We start from the raw sequence: 14,586 nt of genomic DNA, 5'->3' as shown, positions 1-14,586 counted from the left end.
CAACCACTATTCGACCTCAGTACGAGAGTTTCGAGAAGTAGTCTAATATATCTGCACGGTCTGTGTGGGGACGTATTAACTTGGATTAGATACTGCATACCGTGACCGCTTGGCTTGGTGTTTCAATCATCAACATGCAATAACAATACTCAGTTGATTTTTTTGTGTCAAATATGGGGATAGGGGGAGCTTGCAAAGCCTTTTAAAATCCAGGTGAAATCTTACTTATGATGGGGTCTGCTTCCTAAATCTGAAGCAAGGTTCCATTATTCAAGAGATTTGCTACCAGCAGGGTTTAGCAATAACAATAGCAGTGATGAATGTCCACGTAAATTACACCCAATGGAAGAAAATACCTTTAAATGACAGCACAAATTACTGAGGTAGGAAGGAAAGAGAGATTTGTAAAATGTATATAACAACAATTATTCCTAAACTGTTTTAGTACAAAAATGTAATAGCAACTGCCTCTACATTAACACAACCCATAAAGATAATTTATATTATTATCATTGTGGCATTTACACCATACGATATAAGTAGATAATAATCATTAATCAGCAATTTAATTGTAATCCCTCTGCTGATGTTGTATAAATGATTTATCTCCTCATCTGATGCAATTATGGAATTAAAAATGGATTTACAAGAGGTAAAGCACTATGAAGAATCAAATTTCATTCATGGTGTGAACTTGATATGAGCCACTTAAAGATGCTTTACGCATGTTGTCTCTTCCTTTACTGCAGGTGTCTCCGTCTTCACTACTAAATAGCTGAAGCCTTTCGCACTACTGAATGGAGTTCTTATTCTAGTCTGGTTCCTCTGGAGCAGCAGACTGTATTCTGCAGACAGAGACTGCACTGCCTGAGCCACTCCAAGCCAATAAATCACAGCACTAACCATGTGGGAGCAGGGATGAGGTTAATAGGGCTGTCAATGATACCCTGTTGACCCCAGGCCCCTTCCTTAACGACGTAACTGTGTATGTGTGTGTGTTTGGGCTTGTGTCGTGCCAGCGGGGGTGAGCGCGCACGCCGAGTGTACGTGCCCACATGCATATGAGTGCATGTCTGTAACGCTGGACCAGTGACAGGTGGACTCGGGCCACTGCCTGTGCTTCACAGACCTCGGTGTAAGAGAGAAGTGCCGGGGCTTGGCAGAGGTCGAGTCCTGGAGGATGCATGAGGTTTCATACTTCTCTGCCGACTAGAGCAGACTCAGAGGGAAGGCTTCTAATGAAAAGAGCAAACCTGACCCCCTGCTCTATTATGGGCAAGGAAAAAGGAAAGAATGAATGATTAGCGGTTGTTTCTTACTTCATATTTGACATAAGAGCTCCTATAAAATAAAACTTGATCACTTAACTGGCCCCGCTGTCTTACAATTAGAGCAGTGCACGCTGAGCAAACGTCTAGTGAGGTTCTCTCGCTATGAAAAGTTGCTTAACTCATGCAAATGAAATTGTGCAATTATTCTTGTTAGAAAATTCCAGATTAGACATGTTGTAAATGCATTACAAGGGTTTAAAATTTTAAGGTTTTTAATTGAGTGTTATGTTTCTTGAAATAGCATCACTGATGCTTAACTGCTTACAGTATAATTAGCTACAAATTCACCTCTGGTGAGAAAATTAGCTGATACTGGCTCCTTTGCACTGGAGGCAGGATAACTTTTAGTGGAGCAATTAGGAGAATGGTTCTCAGGAGAGAAGACCGGGGCAGTAGTACTGTGACTGCCCAGCAGAGGGGGAGCAACCTTAATAAGGGTTCAACACAACATCCATGTGAGTAAAGCTTGCTAATATACTTTTACACTTTGCTCTCACCAAACTGTGCTTATACTCATACAAACACCATATTTAAGCTTTGGGGAAAGGTTTCTATCAACACTATTTAGTTAAAAAAGCTGTCTGATGAATCATTATTTTGTTGTCACTGTAAAAAATGAGATGGGAAAAGGCCATCTGCACAATAAAAAAGCAGAAAATTATAAATTCTGCAAATTTTTAAAGTAAACAATATTGACATTTTTATCTGTTAACCAGTAAAATATATTAGACAAACCTCTTTCTCACCTGCCATTGATCAAAAACAGCACAGCACAGCAGCCTAAATGTTAACAGCTTTGGTGAAATAATAAAATATGTGACATTGGTTAGCCTAGTTGCATGTCCTCACTAATGAGGCTTACTGTGCCTTGTTACACACACATACACATACTGTATACTTTACTATATGGTATGTTAAAATGTTGTGGCAATTGTGGCATCGATGGCTTATAGATTGGACTCAGGTGGGTGATTTATGTAAACACTTGTTTTGGATGTCACTATGCCTCTTTTATATTTAGACATGCACACACGTTACACAAACAGAGACTGATATCCACATGCCGGATTTTGGGGAAGCCCATATAATAATGTTACGGGCATAGACCTCCAGTCATACAGGTATATAAGCAAACACATTAGAACCTTAGGTAAATATCCACGTGTCGCTTTATGAAAGTCTTAAACTTCCTACAGTACAAACGTCTGTCTATAGTGTTGGAGGAAGAAAAAAAATCTCCTTCTAAAATAAGGCAGATATTTAACTTGGCCCATGGTAAGTTTCAGCTTCTGATGGTAATGATATTATAAAATGACTACTGGACAAACCCTATAAATAACTGCACTGTGTGGTTTTCAGACAGATAGAAGGCTGGGACATGTCGGTTACTGCAGTGCTGCATCTTGTTGAAGCAGCCACACACGCAACCCTAAAGCTCACACCACAATCCCGCTGAAAAGTATACATATACAAGCCCAGTGAGGTTTCTTTATCTGAAATTGCCTCTTTCATATCATTTACATCTTCCCCTTCCTTTCTGGAAAGGAGTAGCAGCCTGCTTTTAGAATGGGAATTTCCTTCCATTATATTCTATTTTGTTAAGCTAAAAATATCTACCTTGAGTTCAACTTTGCAGCAGTGTTTGCTATACAAGATTTACTTGGTTGCCCTGTGAATGATCTTATTAAGCACTAAGCCACAAAACTCAGCACACAAATCTTTTGGTAATGTCTAATAATCCTATTCATAAATTCATAAAAAAATAGGGTAATGTAGACTATTTTTCCACACTGAAATGACATTAACTCATTGAATTTTCTTCCTTTAAATTGAAAGCACTTGTGCTAGGGCTGCAGCATTTAAGCTCTTTATTATTGCTGAATGGGTAGGGACAGGTTTGCAATGTGTAGCTAAACAGAATCCTGTTAAAATAAAGTGAAGGCAGTCAGTTCTAACATGTTCTATCTAAATGATACTGCCCAGATGAATGGGTATCCGCTGAGGGAGGCGGGCTGATCTCCCAAGTCAAGTGGTCGGAGGCATTCCCAGTCAGTCTGGGTCATTGGCGTTTCTGTCCTCTTTTCTTTTCCTCCCATGTTTTGACACATTAATATTCACCATATGCCCTGTCAGACCTATCGCAGGCGCGCTTCATTTTTATGCTTCTGCGGTGTGGGCAAACAGAGCGTACAGCTGCTGCCGTCAGACAGCTCTTTCCCCCTGTGCCTTGGCTCACATGTGCAACCAAACAGGCCTGTGTCAGAAACCAGGAATCCATGAGCCGGGCCAACCACTTCAATAAGCATCCTCCTATAAAGCACTGCTTTAAACGGGAGCACCCTATACTTTATTTCATCTGACACCCCCTTTCTTAATGATTGGCAAGTTTATATAATGTCACTGAGGCAAAACAGACAGGTGGAATTATTTTCAGTGAGATTGTGTGCTGTTATGCAGCCATCCTACGTTCTACAATCATGACTAAATCTTATCGAGAGGCACTTCAAGAAGTTTTTGAAGTCTGAATATTGACCCAGGTCAGCATCAAAATTCCTGTACGGATCACAGGAATGAGCACGGATTTTACCGTTTCCTGTCAGTTGCCGACCGCCTTTGCCTGCAGTAGTACAAGTCTCTCTACAAAGCACTATTTTGGGTCGAATTCCAGCCGAGGCAACGTGCGGCGGTGTGCAGGGTGGCTTTACTGTACCTTGAGGTACTTGACCAGTTTCTGGATCTGCCAGTACTCGGAGGGCAGGTCCGTGTTGCTCTCTGGACGGCGCTCTGGCTGCTCCTCGTCCTCCTCACTCTCCGATGAACTCTCGCTGAAATCCTCCACCGGCACGACTCCTGCTGGGGTCTTACTGAACACAAAGAGCAGATAAAGAGCAGTGCACTTAAGGCAGCAGATAACAATCTGCAAAAGCGAAGGGATAGAGTAACAACTAAACAGGGCATATTCAGACAAAGGGATGGAAAGTATAATATCGTGAAATCGTGAATATCAAAAACACAATTTGTTCGTGCCCCGGTTCCAAGTTCTCTTTTCCTGTGTTTTAAACGGAAAAACAGCTTGGTCATCCTACACAAGGAGAGCCATTAATGCTTCTCATTGAAATTCAAGTGTCAAGTTTGAACTTCCTCACAATCTAAGCAGCAGGGAAATAAAGATTGGAATAAAGTAACGGGAGGACTGGAGTCGTCATCATACGCCGTGCAGGGACTCTCGCTGCAACCATACATGCAAACAGAAATGCAGATGGCTTTTGAAAGTCGCTCGGGCCACTTGGATAACTGCATCACGCAAACTGGGCACTGCGGAGCAATGAAATTTGGTACGCATTCAAATGAGGCCGCGGGGAGACGGTTCCCATGTACGCGCAGATAGCATTTCCAGGGGAGCCCATTATCAGAAGAAGCCAGCCGATGGGAGTGAGCGTTTTCCCGGCAGCGGCGCGATAAACACTGAACAAGGCCTTCATTAAGCAGCCAGGCCTACACACACCGTCCCGGGTGCTGGGCGCCGGGTGAACACTCCCTCGGGTCCCAGTGACATGTGTGCCGACTGATGAGCGGCAAAAAACGCTATCGCAGAACGGTGGCTAGAATCAACCAAGTGAATTTATTATGCTAGTGGCCTGTATACATTGGCAGACGCAATTATGGAGACAGCTGGGGAGCTTTGGCTGCCAGGAGCCGGAGGCAGGAAAAGTGTACATCAGTCTATACATTGGCGCTTGTTCTATACAATGGTTTCCACTTTCCACTGCAAATATCACTGGTGGTGAAAGAGCATTTGGCTAATCTTTCTTTCTGTGACTAAATCTCATGTATGTTACTCCATCTGCAGAGGAAGAGATAGCCATTATAAGGTCTGACCAAAGTGAACTCATTCAGGATTCTTACGTTTTCTGGGAGGACTGGCGCCCAGGTAAGGAGGACACAGAGAATTCAGCTTTTTTCTTGCTGTCCGACCTCAGCATCTTCTTCTGCACCTCACCAGACTTCTCCTTCCCGGAGCCCTTGCTGGCTTTTTTTTCCTCTGCTTTACTGTAATGACATGAAATAAGAGTCATTATGCCTGTTTCTATTTTGAAAATTGTTATTTTTCGAACATAATCATTATTTAATAATTCGAGATGAGGGTTCAGCGGGCTTTTTTTTTAGCAATTTGGCTACTTTTATCCCGGGCCAGTTTCTCCTCAAATGGGTACAGTTATCACAAGGTACAGCTGCAACAGCTCAGCCCTTGCTAGATCTATTTATCAATCAAAGACCATATGTGATAGATCTTTTTGGGGATTTTTCTAAGGCTTCTCCCAAGTTTTCTGTCTGTAATTGGGCAGAAAGGGTTTCCACACTGTGAACGCATCTATTAACTTAGATCACTGTATAATCAGGAATATTTGCGCTTGCCCTAAAATTTATAAACCATATAACCATCTCTTTATAATGTGTGACTGCTGGCATGCAGAGCAGACACACTGCGCACATGTGGCTCAGGCTTGACTCCGGCATCACCCCCCCCATCTAAGGCTCATGTCTTGAAGCGGAGAGAGCCCCACCACGCACAGTACGTGGTAGCCTGACAATATTTCAAAACACATCTTACGAGCGGAATTATCACATACTCATAGGGAGACATGAGACCGAGATTCTTCCACCTCGGAGATGGTTCTAATTTCTTCTTGCCGCCTGGCTTGTTCAGTGTATGCTGTTGTCTCGCCCTCTCATGCACATTCTTTTCCTGATGCTCGTAAGACCTCTGGGGTTGGCCTTGTTCCTCCGCATCAACCGATTCCACATGTTGGATCTTTTGTGTTGATGGAAGTTCTTCTTGAACTGCAAAATCCTGTTGGTGAGGGGAAAAAAGACGGGGGTTGGAGAGTGAGGAAAAAGACCGCTCTCAATCTGCACCAAAATGCTAGCAGCGAGATATATACAATAAATTTGGGTCGTAAAATTATATGAACTTGGGCTGTTAAAAAAAGTTCTTCCTCTGAATGATTGTTCTTTAAACAAAGTAGCCATTCTGATTGTGATTCTTCTCAAGCTGTGAGCCGTATTTTCCACCCAACATCTGACATGATGCCTCTTTCTTCATTATTTGAGACACATAACATATTGATGTGTGAGAGGGTGCTGGCCACCGCAGTCCAAGAAGAGCCATATAAAAACTAATCAGGGTTCTGAAACAGTATCAATGACACATAAAAACATAAAATTCACATAAAAACAGTCTCTCTCAACAATCCCCAGGCCTGGGTAACAATTCAGCCTTTATTGAGCCATTGGAATAAAATAACACATTCCCAATGCTTCACACAGAAGAGGTCCCCCTCTGTTAATTGGCTGAACAATATCAAAAAGTTTATTGTTTCTGTACATTCCTTGACCTAAAACCTTGCAGCTTGGCACACACAAAGTAGAACCTTTGTGTCACTGTTATTCAGCAATGATTTTTTGAAGTTTTGAAGGTCTTTTTGCCTAACTTTACAACCTACATAAGAATGCCAACAAGACACATATGAATGGTTTGCAGGCAGGAGAGTTTTTAATCACAGACACCTGCTATGCAGAAATAGCTCGGACTGTCATTGGTCGCTAGGAGCTCAACTGTTTCTGATTTTTTTACGGGCAGGGAAAAAAAGAATTGAGATGTATTTGTATGGGTTGTGTTCGCACACTAGCTGGAGCCAAGCATGCCCAGTCACTTTTCCAAAGAGTTGTTTTTCATAAAACACAAAGTGACCTGCTATTGGAAACATACAAGCCAATTCACTCCACAGCAGTGCCACAGTCTGATTTTATTAAGGTATCCGACCTTCTTTAATTCTATTATACGTGAAATGGACAAAGTCCATGTGCTGCAGCAGGAGGAAACACTCCAAATTCTATGGCATGCCACAGTAAAGGGCCCTATTACAGGTGCCTTTCTGCATCAGAACACAGTAAAGGCCAGCAGACAAATGCCATGTTAAGCAGGACTGACGCCTGCAGCCCCAAATGTTTCTCAGCAAACATTTTTATAGCAGGCGACATTCAATCATTAGCACTTGACTTCTTTCTTCATTTGTCTTGTTTCTTCCAAGCCTGCATTTGGGTACTAAAACCTAAAACCCCAACTATTTACATATGTTTGGGGGTAGACTTGTATCTAATTACTTGATCCACAATGATGGAAAATCAGCAGGGCAGCAAATCTGCAGCCATTGGCCATAAAATATCTGTCAGTGGCGAGACTCAAGCAGTGTCTACTGAGCGATTATGACAGTGAAGCAGTCTATATTAATTTCAGGATCTGAATAACAAAAAAATAAATAAATCTACAACCCAGAGAGTAGAGTTTGCTTTTCAGTGTGTGTGTCGTGCATGCAAATACACAGCATGTCCAATTTCCAATCACGCTGTGATGTCAAAACGAATCCACAACACTGAACAGAGAAGTGGAGTCTGCTTCCTCCCTGTGTTGCAGCCCTCCTCTCCTTTGGCTGCCTCTGCGTATTTGATTGAAGCTGTCTAATCTAATACAACTGTTAAAAAAGATCTGCTTCCTCACATTGGAAGCGAGCAGATATGTTTGGAGATTAGGTGTTGTTATCTTTGGCTATCGCCTTCCAAGTTTGGGCTCTCCGCATTGCAATCAGAGAACTGGGCCGGAGCTGCGCGGGATCGTGTTTCTGACAGACGCCGCCGCTATTCCTCTCTCAAATTAAAACTGGAATGGATCTTGTCCTCATGAGTGACTGCAATCACTTAATATCTTAGCATTTCATAATCGAAGATGTAGGATGCCTATTGCGCCGCCGTCTACTCATTTGAAATACTGTCAGCAATCAATCAAATTAATTTCAAAAACTTTGTTAACTTGAACCAATCGTACAAAGGCGATTAGCTCAAGTTAGGGCAGGGAGAAAATATTCAATAATGGCAGCAAGTGAAACAAATGTTGCTGGACCACGCGAGGCACACTTCAAAGGAGTTGAAGACACGAAGAGAAAAAGACCTTGACAATGATTTGTGCCTGCGCAAACTCATTCACAGCACTTTTTTATTGCCGCTGTCTATCATTTTTAGATCGTTCAGGCTGAAGGCATCACTCTTCACACAGGAGTCATAAAACATAAAAGCCTGGATGTCTTTTTTTTTTTTTTTACACAGCTCAGCCTGGCACTACTCATTGGTTTATTAAAGCCTTCACTTGCCCCAGCCCAGTTCTCTGTGGCACCCTGAGTTCTATCACCTACTGTAAAAAAGTCACACTGACCGACCACATTTTGACAGGTATCAGGCAAGCCCTATTCTTCTATGTATGCTATATAGGTCTAGTATAATGTTATTTCAAAATGGATGAACATTGATGGCTGTTAAAGACTACTTACAGCAGTAAATGTCCCAGTAACATCCTGGCATTTACTATAAAGTGCACAGAAAATCCCTTAGGGCAATTAGAATTCGAAAAGCATTTTCATTTTGGTACGAGATTTCTTTTGTCTTGAGCTTTTGTCCCCAAGGCACTTCACATGTAGAATAGTTCAGTGAAATCATTTGGCCCTTAACATGCAGAATAGTTCAGTGAAATCATTTGGCCCCTCACATGCAGAATAGTTTTGAAAAATCATTGGGAAAAATACATATCCATGTCAACCCTAGTTTACATCTGCAAATACTATTACTCTGATAGATGTACTTTTGATTCTTTCTTTGAGAGCGAGATTTGCACAGTGGGTAAATCATATGGTCCTTAATCATATTTACATTTTGTTTGGCTGAGAATAACATTAGCCACAAGTAACCACATAACTATACCAGAAGAGTAAAAAAAAATGATCATAGTGATCGCCTTTTCTTCTCTTGCGACTTCCATATACAGCAGGCACCGTCTGTGCAGTCTGGATGTCTCTGATGAGCTTGTGATGATGCCACATTTTCCAACACACATCAGAGTGAGTGAGAAAAAAACATGTTCATATTTTTAAATGATTAACAGATTTCTGAGAGCAGCTGGTATCTATCATTGAGGCGATTTGTTATGTCATCAAATCACTTAAGCAGGAAACGGCACTACTGAATGAATCACGCGGATTTTGGTGTCTGCAAATGACTTTGTGCATGTGTTTGTGTATGTGTGAGTGTGTGTGTTTGTGTGTGTGTGTGTTTGTGTGTGACTAACTGGGCTGTTTTGACGTTGGAACACGAAGGAGGTCGCATCAGAAATTTTTCAACACAGTGACAACCAGACACTAGCTCACTAGCGAGGAACAGCACAGACACTGATTACACAATCCTAACTCGCTCTATACACATGAGTCATATAGCATCCATGATCAAATCAACGCTTTAGAGAGAAGGGCCTTGTTCACGGGACAAAGAGGCATTTCAACACCCCCACTTCTATGCTTCAGGAGCTAAAACCCAAGGCCATGAAGGGGGGCTTGATATGTTGATGTTAATCGCATCTGCCTAAATTCCACTGTACCTGCTTGTTTATGTTCTCAGCAAAATGGGGAGACCTGTTCCTCAGAAGTGTTACCAAGTCTTTGTGCATATCACTCGTTCGCTCGTAGGCATTCTCTTCCCCCTCCTGTTTTATGCCCTGTGAAAACAACGTTGAAAACAGCTTCATTAATACTAAAACCACAATTATAATGTGACCCACATGTCTGCTGGAATAGCTGAGGTTAGGGAGCTCAGAGTATCACCAGGCAGCCTAAAAAAGGGAAGTGTAAAACCGTGTAAACCACTAAATTATGTTTAAGACACTCCTGCTCTTTGAGGTTTTCGTTCGCATCAATGTCACCCATTTGGACACATTTGGGTTTTAGGGTGTAGTTTTTTGACCTTAGCTGAACCATTTCCAGGTGAAGAAATAGAGACAGGAAACGTAGGGCTTGTCAGCAAAGTCGCTGAAAGAGTGAAAGATGCTGCGGCATGCAAAACCTTCTCAGGATTGATTGCACACACATTCACAGTGATTCCTAGCATTTGGAAAGCATTTGGAATCTCTCTATACAAGCTTGGAAAACAAGCTCTCTGCTTTTTAGGGACACTTACCTAATGTTTTGGAAATTTTCATCATCATTACTATGAGATTAAAGAAGGAGCATTGTACTGTACTGAATATGATATTACGTTGCCTGTCCAATTTTGCAGTTGAGCGTGGCTATTTCAGTATCTTGTTAAACTTTAATTGAATGGGATGATTTAATCGAATAAGGTCTTAATTCAACCTTCCATTGTGTAACATGACGATTGGTAGAAGATTGGTAGCAGTTGTTTGGTGTCAGGATACATAAATCAATTATAATAAGTTCTAGTGCTTAAGCTAAATGTATATGATTAAAGGATAGTATGAGCTAGCACTGAAAATTACTGAACATACAAAAATTGCTGCCAATTAACTGATTGTACGATGGAAATTGGTCTGTCAACAAGCATATCTGCCCAAAAAAAGTTGGTCCTTAACATATTCTCACACAGAAAGAAGAATCAAAATTCTAGTCTTTGTTATTGCCAATCCACACTGACTTTATCTTCTAAGCCTTACCCCATTTAGGAAGACTCCCGCTGTGCTGCAGGTGATGTAGAGGGTCTCAGTGTCACAAGGCTCAATCACAAGGTAACAAATCTCTCCATGCACCTGCCGCCACGGAGGGGTGTGACAGCCATTGCCAAATTCATAATCTAAAAAAAACAGATAAGGAACGACACTGCAGTAAACTTTATATTGTGTAGTGCTGCCTGAAATCAGGTCACAGCATTATTGTCCCCAATGGACGCAGGAAAATGTTATTGGTTCATAAGACAGCAGCAAAAGGAGAAATCATCCCAAGTGCCTGTGCTGCCAAAGAGGATGACATATCACTCTGCACAGCACAGGTCTCAGACATGAGCCTTGCCTGGTTAGAGCCATAGTTTCACTCCCTTTATAAATCATTCACCAAACAACAGCCACATCGTGACACCGTCATTATTTTAAGGCTGCTTGGCGTCACAATATTTGCATAGAAGGTTTCATTTCAACCTCAGCAAAAGGGGACACATTTTTCAAAGGCTGCATTTATCACTTGGTGAGCATGGTGCATTTCCATGAACGGTTAGCTGTTATGCCACGACAGATCTGCTGCACCGAGGCGAGTAAATAAATTGATTAATGTCTTGGTAAACTGAAATCTGACAGATATAATGACTTCCATGTTTTTTGTGGCGGACAGAACACAGACTTTTTATACTTTGGAATATCTAGTATTAGCCCTAATAGCAATCGCCTTTCTTGCAACCCAGTGAAATGTGGAGATAATTCAAACCTGATGTGTATCGAACCGACTTCAACACCCTCTTTTCCCCTTCACTGCAGAAGCGTTTCAACAGCTCCACTTCAGTCTTCACCGCAGCGGGGTTGAGCCTGACTTCTCTGTAATGAAAACGCAGCAAAACAAAACAAAACAAACAGCCAATTTATCTGGTCCATTCGTGGTTCTGTCTCTTAACCGGCTGCCTATTCTAATCAGAAAAAACCACATGTTGCAGCAAGTCTGCTTGGATCAGAGTGAAAGAGGATTGCCGTGGAAGATGGATAGATAGCTTGATTGAATGCAGAAAGGGTAGGAGATAAGAAAGGCACCCACTGGGAGATCTGTTTGAGGGAGTTGCTGAGGAGCTGGTTGTCCAGATGTTGCAGCAAGAGGAACAGCTTGACCTGGACATCCGAGTCCGTTGCCTGGTCCCCCTGTTTCACTTTGTCCACCAGACGCAGCACAGAGGTGTCTTCCCCCTCCAGCACAGTGGCAAAGCTGGGGCCCAGAATCTTTATCACAGGGTCTCTATTTTCTGAATAAGGTTAAATAAAGGGTAGCCTTACCAACTCTTCAAATGAAGCCCTTGTTTCAATGCTGTACAATGCTGTATACTTTACATCAGTGTTTCTGAAAATGTGGGTTGAGACTCAAAATGTGTCTAGTGGGTCCCCGCATAACAACAGCACTTGTGTGTTTTAAGTCTAGGTTAAATTAAATCTGGGTCCATGACTAAATTTACCTGATTTGGAACCCAAACTGAAAATACAGCAAACTAAGTTAACACACTCTTTTTACAAAACATCCACTGGCAATGGAAATGGGCTATTTTATACCATCTTCATCATGTATTCCTCTCCCAGACAAATATATATCACCATAGCTGCTTTTGGCATTGGCCCTACAGTAAATATATATCTGTAAAGAATTACAAACATAATCTGATGGCAGTATAATTGGATGGAAGTAGAGGATAACAAGGAGGACAAACAAATTAAGTCTGTGGGTTATGGAAGTATGCTGGCGGCTGGACTGCTTAGGATGCAAATGGGATTCAAATCTCATCCTGTGGTCACCATGCTTACCTTCGAGACATGCTCGAACCTCCTTCAGCTTCTTATCGTCTGCCAGCTGAACTAGTTTAGAAAGCTGACTGAAGCTGTGCACAGAAATAGTAGGGGGGGAGAGCTGCAACAAGGGATGCCCTTCACTGTCTTTTTCCTGGGACTGTACAGTCGGGCCACTGAAGGGAAAATAAAACAAAAACAAATATCACTCACAGCCTCATTTCTATTATCATTTTGCCATGCAATACTTGTGCCGGGCTTAAAAATGCTTATGCACTTTAGAAAAATCAGAGTCTGTATAAGCATTTTGCACTCCGCCTCCAAGATATCAGGTATAAAGCTAACCACAAATAGAAAGCAGAACAGAACATTCTGATGAGATGGGCTAGAATGATGAAAAACAAATTAATTATAGCCTACTGCCATGAGTATTACTAAGATAAAATACATTTGGACACTTTTGGTGACAACATATCCTGCACAGACACATAATACTGAAAGCACTTGGCCAGTCGGCTGCCTGCCTCATGATTAGACCTACCTGATGTCATAGTCTGTTTTGAAATCAGAAGCCACTAAGGTGGTACTCCACTGCAGCGGCTCCTTGAACACATGCTTGGCCTCTTGTGGGTGTCTGGAGCTGAACTGCTCCACAAAGCGCAGGATCTCTTTCAACAGGGACTCATTGAGCGGTGTGATCTCCAGTTTGCCAGTAGCAGAGCTGGCCGTGGTCCACTGGGCTGCCCTGGTCAGTGATGCCCCCATAGCAGCGGCTGGGACCTTCTGAAATTTCAAATGGGTAATATCAATAACAACACTATATTCCAGTATATGACTTACTATGGGCGAGCCAGAGGCTCAGCATAAAGCCTTACTCTAATCATTAGCTCCACTTGTATAGTGTTTCTTCCAATATATTGTGTAGAATCATCAGGTCCAGTGCAACACAGAGAGGAAGAAGACTCACCTCAGTTTTTAACTTTAATGTTAAAGCAGCATTTCATCAAATAAACAAGACTAGGACAACTGAAACTACTGAAAACAATATCAATGTAGAGCGCTAAATCCGAGATATTTTACCATGCATTTAGTTACGTAATATGAATGTAAAATTGTTATAATGTTCCAAAAGGGACTTAAAGTGTGTCTGTGGTACTCAATAGTGAGTTTATAGTGACCTTATGGTACTTTATGGTGTTTTTAACTCCTATGGTATTCTGTAATATTCCTGTAGTGTCTTGTAATTTGGCTGCGATATTTGTAAAGTATCCCTTCAAAATATATTATAGTATTCCCAGAGTTATTTTCGTTAGCTAACTAACTAAGCTAGGTAGTGTGGCTAACTAAGTTAGCTAGCTGAACTAAGTTAAAACTTTGTAGCCAACGTTAACTACGCCGTCAGGCTTATCAGCAAAGCTGATAACTTACAGCCCTTACAACAGCAGCTTTCCCTCATCAATGGAACATAGCTGCACCATACATTTTTCTATAACGGACTATTTTCTTTCTATATATGAGCTTAATTGCAAACTTACCGTGTATTTCAAGCTTTTTCCGAAGAAAATGTTAGCTACAAAGCCTATATCAGTTAGCCATCGAGGGTTTCTATGGAAACCATATGCTGTCTCCTCTGGTTGCTATGATACAGCCAAACACAACGGAACGGGAGTTGGGTCAAAAGTCACTAAAACGCAAACGGTCAGTTACGAGTTAAACGTTCAACGAGAGACTAGAGTACCCCGCTTTAGTTAGGGCTCTGTGACATACCGGCGCATTGCAGTATATTACCTGTGTCAAATGTGTGTCTAACTTTGGATATGGTGGTGTGGAGACAACTTGCCTGGTCAGAGAAGCTCAAATATGTCAAGTCAAATGTTGTTATAATAACAGAAT

The 14,586-nt window shown here is 41.8% G+C and overlaps 1 protein-coding gene across 2 annotated transcripts in view; it reads right to left on the bottom strand.

The window, feature by feature from the left end:
• odad2 (outer dynein arm docking complex subunit 2) overlaps window positions 1-13,458 on the bottom strand; it is a 36,027-nt gene extending 22,569 nt beyond the window's left edge. The window contains exons 1-10 of one of the 2 annotated variants that reach the window (XM_071525933.1): window positions 13,235-13,458; window positions 12,712-12,869; window positions 11,960-12,161; window positions 11,639-11,745; window positions 10,879-11,015; window positions 9,811-9,927; window positions 7,156-7,158; window positions 5,963-6,144; window positions 5,238-5,381; window positions 4,042-4,195 (exon numbers count right to left, since the gene is read on the bottom strand). In XM_071525933.1, the coding sequence (XP_071382034.1) occupies window positions 4,042-4,195; window positions 5,238-5,381; window positions 5,963-6,144; window positions 7,156-7,158; window positions 9,811-9,927; window positions 10,879-11,015; window positions 11,639-11,745; window positions 11,960-12,161; window positions 12,712-12,869; window positions 13,235-13,458 (1,428 nt within the window). Of the gene's footprint in view, window positions 1-4,041; window positions 4,196-5,237; window positions 5,382-5,962; window positions 6,184-7,155; window positions 7,159-9,810; window positions 9,928-10,878; window positions 11,016-11,638; window positions 11,746-11,959; window positions 12,162-12,711; window positions 12,870-13,234 lie in introns of both variants that reach the window. The other variant, XM_071525932.1, reaches the window with a different exon arrangement.
• Window positions 13,459-14,586: the final 1,128 nt, after the last annotated feature.

The sequence above is a fragment of the Centroberyx affinis genome, unplaced genomic scaffold, assembly GCF_046629955.1.
Source record: "Centroberyx affinis isolate AG114_WGS23_722 - 3 ecotype Tasmania unplaced genomic scaffold, CSIRO-AGI_Caff_v1 ptg001367l_1, whole genome shotgun sequence".
NCBI lineage: Eukaryota > Metazoa > Chordata > Actinopteri > Beryciformes > Berycidae > Centroberyx > Centroberyx affinis.
This window is presented reverse-complemented; position numbering and strand designations above follow the sequence as displayed.